This window comes from Haliotis rufescens, unplaced genomic scaffold (genome assembly GCF_023055435.1).
Source record: "Haliotis rufescens isolate VD_foot unplaced genomic scaffold, xgHalRufe1.0.p SCAF_3, whole genome shotgun sequence".
In the NCBI taxonomy this organism is placed as follows: Eukaryota; Metazoa; Mollusca; class Gastropoda; order Lepetellida; family Haliotidae; genus Haliotis; species Haliotis rufescens.
Window position 1 is genome coordinate 39,951,431 of NW_025964001.1, and position 8,330 is coordinate 39,959,760.

At 38.3% G+C, this 8,330-nt stretch overlaps 1 protein-coding gene across 1 annotated transcript in view; it reads right to left on the minus strand.

Annotated features, from left to right (window-relative positions):
* LOC124122698 (B-cell lymphoma/leukemia 11A-like) overlaps positions 1 to 5,971 on the minus strand; it is a 69,152-nt gene extending 63,181 nt beyond the window's left edge. Inside the window, exon 1 of the mRNA XM_046485808.2 lies at positions 5,183 to 5,971. Coding sequence (XP_046341764.1) covers positions 5,183 to 5,234 — 52 coding nt within the window. The 5' untranslated portion in view covers positions 5,235 to 5,971. The remainder of the gene's footprint in view (positions 1 to 5,182) is intronic.
* Positions 5,972 to 8,330: the final 2,359 nt, after the last annotated feature.

Below are 8,330 nucleotides of genomic sequence, written 5' to 3' on the forward strand. Positions count from 1 at the left end.
TAAATGATGCATATGGGAAACCATACCTGTGTACCAACCTGGACTGTGCAGTCACGTACACTTTCAGGAGGACAGCTCTTGAGAATTTCTTGTGATGCTAAGGCCCATTTCTTCACCCCAAATTTCGTTACACATATTAGGGCGCGAAATACATAAATATTATTGTAATACTGCTTTTAAACCCTAATTATAATACTGCTTTTTAACCTGTGTTGTAATACTGCTTTTTAACCCTCATCATTACCGGTATACTGCTTAACGATTAATGTTATACGGCTGTTTAACCCTTATTGTAATACTGCTTTTAAAACATAATTGTTATACAGCTTTTTACCATTATTGTAATACTGCTTTTTAACCCTTTTTGTAATACTTTTAAAACCTTATTGTAATACAGCTTTTTACCATTATTGTAATACTGCTTTTTAACCCTTATTGTAATACTGCTTTTTAACCCCTTATTGTAATACTGCTTTTAAAACCTTATTGTAATACTGCTTTTTAACCCTTATTGTAATACTGCTTTTTAACCCCTTATTGTAATACTGCTTTTAAAACTTTATTGTAATACTGCTTTTAAAACCTTATTGTAATACTGCTTTTTAACCCTTATTGTAATACTGCTTTTTAACCCCTTATTGTAATACTGCTTTTTAACCCTTATTGTAATACTGCTTCTTAACCCTTACTGTAATAGTGCTATGTAAACATTGGTTCACATAAAAAAACTGCTTCACATACTTTCTTAAAAATTCTTCAGTGATAAAAACTACTTTCATATATATCTCACGGAATTATTAGTACAGCACAAATGATGTGATTGGCATCGCCATTCTTACCCCATGTTTTTAAGCAACACCTTCAGGGATTCCTAATGTCTCCAAACGTTTACAGGACAAGTGTGAATTGACTTTCATAATTCCCACAAATTACATTCATTTCACTAATGTCATGATGTAATTTTCACTTTGGTTCCTGTCAACCAACCATGAAGACGTTTCAGTGCCAGCATAAAAACGGGAGCAAAATTGTCTTTTTCTAAAAACTAATATTAACAGTAACTATAACCTTAAAACAATATTCATGTCAAGCTTGACATTCTGAATCGAGCATTAATTCTTATTCTTTGTTCAATGTTTATGAAATTAACTGTTCTTACTTCCTTTTCTTGAACACTATGTATTGACATTATTTTACACGGAAGCTAAGATCAATGGACCTAAGTGACAACAGCAACTTAACCCATCTGACTTTTAACACTAATCACATGACATTGGACAATAGGAATGTTAAACATGTGACAAAATAATGTTATTGCAATTATTAACAGATACATGATTAACAGAACTTATTCAACTTTTGTCCAATACATAATCATAGTTATCTTTAAAACATCCATGAAAATAAACCAAAGTATATCAGCTGACCTTTAATTTGTAAAGAAGAGAATATATGGATGTCAACTGTATATTCTCTTCCTTATGTGTATCACTTCTAAATGCCTTTCAAAGACCTTCAATTTGTAACTTAGAATAAATAATTTTTAGGTCAGATAAAACAAACACAAGATTAGGTCCTACTGCAAAGTGTTTTATGTTAAGAACATTTAATACTCCTGACATAAAACAGTTCTAATTCTCTTCCAAATAACAATTCTGAAATAAAACCCTGAACTTTTCACTAGTTTCCTATCTAACCTCTCACTATATCAGTTTTCTATATCCATCAGGGCTTTTTATCTACTGGAATGTCTCCTCTCTCAGGATGTCTGGCAAGAAAAGTTCCCAATCCATCCTGTTCTTGTATCGTTCTTGTTACCATCTTTGCGTCAATATACCTATGGATTAAACTCATGAACAAAATCTGCCCACTCTATCATTAATGCACCAGACAATTTTGTTTCCTTAGTGTCAGACTTTTAAAAACTAAGAATAAGCACAAAGAAAGGGCATTTATCTTTAAATAAATAATGACAGTTTTTTTCTTACTGAGAATCCACAAAGTATCTGAACCGTATAATGAACACAGAAAATCTTTCGGCCTTCATCAGAAATCTGTTGAAAGGTTTTCAGGTCATAAACCTTTCTTCATAAATATATGGCATTTTCTTTTCCCTATTTACAGAAATACTAATATTCTCAATTCATGTGAATATCTCAATCAACTAACTAATCAGATGGAACCAGTTCCTTTTGCTAGTAGTCAAAATGAATTTTTTTTTAAATCAATATTCAAAACCTGGGAAATTACTCCATTCAACATAATTGGCATTTTCCCCCTTTTTTGGTGTTTGATTATTTTTTACGATTTCTTTAGAGCAAGATTTATATATAGCTTTCCTTTAAATTGAAGCATGTAAGGTTCAATGTTACAGGTCGTAAAAACAAAAGTTCAATGAAATAAAGATGTTTTATAGCCACGCTAAGGTCCTCAGTAGATCCTCAGTATAGGAATAGCAGTTTTCACAGACTCACACAACTTCATAATGATTTTTTAATTGAAAATTCAAGCTTAAACTGAATACAATTATTTCCATGTTAATTCTACATTTAAATATATATATATTTGGTTTAAGTCAGGGAAGTGACACCCTGAGGTCACACACAGGTCAAACTGCACTTCCTCGTGTTGCAGAAAAACATTTAGAAGCGAAGCTGCAGCAACCACATAGGTCTGACCTTCCTACAAAAAAACCGACAGAACAATAATTCTGTCTTGCAATGCTCACAATTCATCACTGACAATATCTTATTTGCATTTTGATTAACTATCCTACCATGTTGTCATGTAAAACACACAGGACAAAGTATGATATAATTCCAGTGTTCATGATAGGAATTGCCAGCCTTGCATGTGTTAATATCCTAGATAAAACAAATAAATAATGTATTGACTATTCAAGCAGAAAAAAAATCTCACTACGATATTTAATCTCCAGTGATTTCCCTTTTAGGTCAGTGACCACAAAATCATGCGAGCAGAAACTGACAAGTCACTGAGCCACTAAAATTCAAGATGTAAGATAATCTTTCAAGAAAGAAAATTAACCCATAAATATTTCAGAGTGGACATTTTTAGAAATTTTAACAACGAATAAAACCAACTTTACACTCCTTTGAAACATGTCGAATCTTAAACCCAATTATGGTTATAGCTAACCATCAACAAAATGTTCAAAGCAGTAGAGACTGGTGGTGTAAAAAAACCTTATTAAGTGCATAACACTGATCAGTTAAATCACCTGTTATAGACTCTGCAGGTAGAAGACCAGATATAGCTGGGGTGACTAGACAAGTGCCTACATTGATGGCTGAATGCACCCTGCGGGCCAGCATGAAGTCATAAGTCACTGTTAAACTTGGGTGATTCATACAACCAAGGGACTGCCGGCCCCTACCGTAGTACCAACCTCGCGGAGGCAACTGGCCATTAACAGCTATTATAGTCAAGGGTGTGGCCAGTAACACTGCTGGCAGCATTAATTAATCCCTATGCTAATTGCTCTGGCTAATCCAATTTAAACTAATTACGTAGCCTTCACAGCTCGTTAATCAGTAATTCCAGATCCCAGTGGATCAGTACTTGATTGCATAATGTTATGTTCGCATATAGACTGTTGTGATAAACTGTTCACCACCTCCTGACTTAATCTGTTTATACTAATGTAGCGTTTGTAGTGTATGTTTAGCTCCAGGCTACTGCTGGGAGACAGGCTTACCACCAATACTTACTGTTAGTGCATACACATTTACTGAAATCTTTTGTGATTGTTTTTCACATGACTATTATAGTTAATATATTTTTCAAAAGTATTTTGCATATTTTTTTCAACTACATACAAATAGAAGTTAAATTATCACATCTTAACATCAAGCTAAAACCCAGTTACTAAAAGATCAGAAATTATCTAAAAGCAAAGACAATAAAATAAAAACTTTAAAAAATGAAATTGTCATTGATGACAGGATTGACAATATAGAACAGTTTCAAACTTTCCATAAAAATAATTCACCAAGAGAAACTGTTTTTAAGTATGACAAAAACACTGTTGACAAAACATGCAGATAGTAACAACACACTAGAATATTTTTTCAGGCAATTTCAACCATATCAAACTGTTGATTGCTTAACTGTTACACATTGTTGAAAGATATAAACAGTGTAAGAAAATAAATAGTACAAACAGGCAGTGAAAAATAACACCAAATACAACATTGTACAAATAAATGTCTAAAAGACAATACCTCTTCCGACTATGTAATCCCAGTGCTCAGTATCATAATAGACTTTCCATACAATAAAAGACACTTCTAGCGACCCAATAATAATGTCTCGTCCCTTCATTCTATCATATTTCTAACCACATACGTAACTTCTCTCCGCAAAGCGATTTTCATAAACAGTAAATGCTATACACCTCAGTTATATCAATATTCCTCTGTATTGTTCTAGCCCTGGAGTCGGCGCAACTTGATTGACGTACTGTATTGAAGTTGCTATCACGTGTTGTATCTCAGCGGAACCAACTGGATACATCAGATCACATACCCAAGTGCCGAGGAAGCAGAGTGAGAGAGACAGAGTGTTTCATGGATAATACCCTCGCGCCTGTCCTCCGTTTGGTCAAACATACATGTGCCTAACGTGTCCGTCAGACGAGACATCGGCTTTTACCCTGGGTACGTCTGAACTCACTGGTCATTCATTCAGTTAGAATGCTTTTGCTACTGTGACATTGCGACAATTCACGTGTCATTCTCTTTTTAACTTCCCTATCCTTTTCTAATACGCTAGATTTGCCGAATGTCATAACTATACAACGCATCCATTACGTCATACACTTGGTTCGCCTCAGAGCTTCAATGTCAAAATCCTGGTAGACCCTACGATAAATTTAGCGCCAAAGCGTTGGCTATTCCAATCTGCGACCCTGTTAATGACCGGTAGAAAATAATGGTTAAGTTGATAGAATTTGTTTAAGAAGTTTACCAACTTTCGTAATATATGTGTTACCCCTCCCCTATGGTGCAACATGATCGGCTCGACAAAGGCCTAAAGAGAGTATATGGTCGGCCGTGGACCCCTGACCAGTGACTGGGCCGCTGACGCTAGGAGCGATCGGGGGGTGACAGCTCTCAAATCGGGTGAAATCAATGAAATAAAAGAGTGACATGAAACTCACATGAGTCCGTGGCTTTCCGCTGCTGTGGTCGGCCCTGTTTTCGCCGTGACATGGCCTCAACATTAAAATCGTGAACTTGTCGCTTTACATCTGGACAAAGAGTATCAACAAAGATGGCGGCCTTTCCAGCTGAATCATGGGTAACAATTTCCCGCACCTGCCGTATTTCTCCCTGTCTAGCTTCTTCCTTCTGTCCTTCCGTCAAGTCGCGAGCCGTCTACTCGGCTACCGGAGTGGGTTCATCTAAGGTGACCCAAGCTTATTGGGTGGGAGGGGCTTGCTGACCGCTGTCCTGAGTCCTATAAATAACTCCCGTTGAGCCACGGTATATTGACCGCTGCCACTATATCGGAGTGCTTGGCGACACGGCTAGCTGTTAGCGAAGACTGGTCATTCTAGGAATTGTGTCACTCAGCACATGTGTAACAGTAAATGTTTGGCCAATGTCCGCGCTGAAACATGTGGATCACTCAAATACTAAGGGCGACTCCACTTCGGCTGGTGTAACTTCTATCTCCGAAGTCTAGCCCCGTTGACTTGGCGAGCTGCTATACACTGATAGTAAAAAACTAAACGCGCCAGCTAAGAGCCGTCTGCTGCTGAACGCCCCGAAAGGCTCGTGGTCAAGTGATGCGTGGTGGCCCCAATGTGTGTTGCAGTTGGCTGACCCCGCCGACCGGCCCAGTCCATTTCCTGTAGGGGTGAAAGGTTTTACTATAGCGTATGGACATTAGCTCATGATCGCGCGTACGTAACAGTTGTCTGCTGAAACCAAGGCCGGGAAGGGTTCGCGAAGGCGGATATAAGATGATCTCCTCGTGTCTAAACGGGAAACTTATTTTCTCTATTTATCACACGTGCTTTCATTAAATATATACGTATATATATACGTATAGGTATCCATGGCCAATGACAATATCTGTGAGGGAAACATGTGTATGTATACTGTGTATTCTATTGAATGGACAGTCCTATTATCTTGTCTTATCGAGCTCTGCCCTGTGGGCGCATGTAATCGATACACGCTCAGGCTCGGGGACTGACCAGCGCGAGCAAGCTCGTGTCCTTAGCTCGGACCACTGACCCCGCGCGCGTAATGTATGCCGAAGTATTGACCTAACTATATAGGGCACTAGTGCGGCCCGAGACAGGCCGGCCCGTTGTCTGACAGAGGTGCTCGCTGGCAGGCTGGCTGGCTGTCCGTCTCTCGCTATGGTCCTGCCGACTGCTGTGGTAGGGCCATGGCCGTACACTGATATTGCGGGGCGGAGCTGACTCGATTCTGGCGGGCACCGCTCAATTCACAGTTTTCTGTGTGTTGACTAGCAAGACGATTAAATGGTAACTGTTGCTTTCGTTCGTTAAATAGATTTCAGTTGCTGAGCGAAAGTTTAAATACCGTGTCACGTCGCGCGATTTGTTAGAAACTGCACTGTGCATATCGTCGTCATTGGTTGCTAGCACTGACGGAGGATCGACCGAGCCAAAGGAAGGATTTTACTGCAGTTTTGTAGATTCCAGTATTCAATAGAACGAGAAGGACGCAAAAGATTGGCAGTTCTTTACTTTCTGACATTCTAGGGTTCTTTGTATGCATATGTCAAACAATTTTCGTGTTTGTAATGGTTACCAACACATACACCCTATAATAATAATTTCAATCCACAGACACGGCCAAAGAGTGTGTTCTCTTTAAATCCAGGGTAGATATGAATTGTTTGTTGTATAATTTTTGGAATGGATCTGTAATTCCTTGATGAAGGTCGAACTCGCATGGTGATAGTCTTGTTTCGCACAAGAAGCCCTTCGCGTTCACCATGTAATTCTTTGGTTGATAAAGGCCATGCTACCACTGAGTATGAAATATGCAAAAAGCTGACGTAAAGGCTGTTTGACTTGGCAGATGCTATGGCTTCAGGACAGCGCTTCCCATGCCGACTTCAAAGTTAAATAAGATGTCAATTGCTTTGAAGAACAGGTGCGAGGGACACTTGTCGCCTCACTTCCCCGTGAGATTATCGAAACACCAAAAAACAGATACAGTTATAGGTCATCGCGAATGTGTTACTTTTACGTCATAGATTTTCAATTTCATATTGCCAGTGACGTCACAGAATCCGCCAGTGTTTTTGACATTGATCTCACAAAATATCTTTTCGTCAAAGGTACTAATTACTGTCCTGAAGAAAAGGACACCGATTATGAAGTTAATTTTCAAATAATTAATACGCTATTAACACCGGTGAACTAGAACACATTTAGAATTAGGCATAATATATAATAACGTTAACTAAATATTGATTATTCGCAAACATAAGACTATTGAGGATCGGATGGTTACAATGTGTGACGTAGCTGATTGCCCGGCGCTGCGTGGATCATTGTTACTGGTGTACCTATTGCCCAGATTTGATTATTGCAGTTTGCCGTTACAAATAGCTAGCTAAGGAACAAAACATTGACATCTTGTGACATACATAGCCTGCAAAGAATCATACTAAGTAACCATATATACATAAACTGCCAGACAAAAAAAATAAACACTTGAAGATTGGATTCGATCAAACATTACAAACGTTATCAAAACGTTACTGGGCTGAAAACAGTCGCCGAAGCACTGCAAAGTTAAGGTCTAAAACACTAGGATACCCGAAAAAATACATCACCATCGAATAACCATTTCTTTTTCTCATTTTTGCCTCCATTAAACATGGGTGTATACTTTCTTTTGCCCAGCAGTTAATTAAATTGTGTTACTATGTACCTTTAGAGTATTACAATAGCGTTTGTTTTGTTTTTTGTTTGTTTTTTTGCTTAACGCCGCTCTCAGCAATATTCCAGCTATGTGACGGCGGTCTGTAAAAAAAAATCGAGTTTGGACCAGTCAATCCAGTTATTAATATCATGAGCATATATTCACGCAATTTGGATGCGATGACAAGCATCAACCAAGTCAGCGAACCTGACCACCCGATCCCGTAAGTCGCCTCTTTCCACAAGCATGGGTTGCTGAAGATCGATTCTAACCCGAATCTTCACAGGAAACATACACTACTGTGTAAGAAACACTTTATGTGACTGTGTTAACACATAGAAACATACACTAAGTATGTACCCCGTCCATCCGTTCGTCCATCTGTTTGTCAGC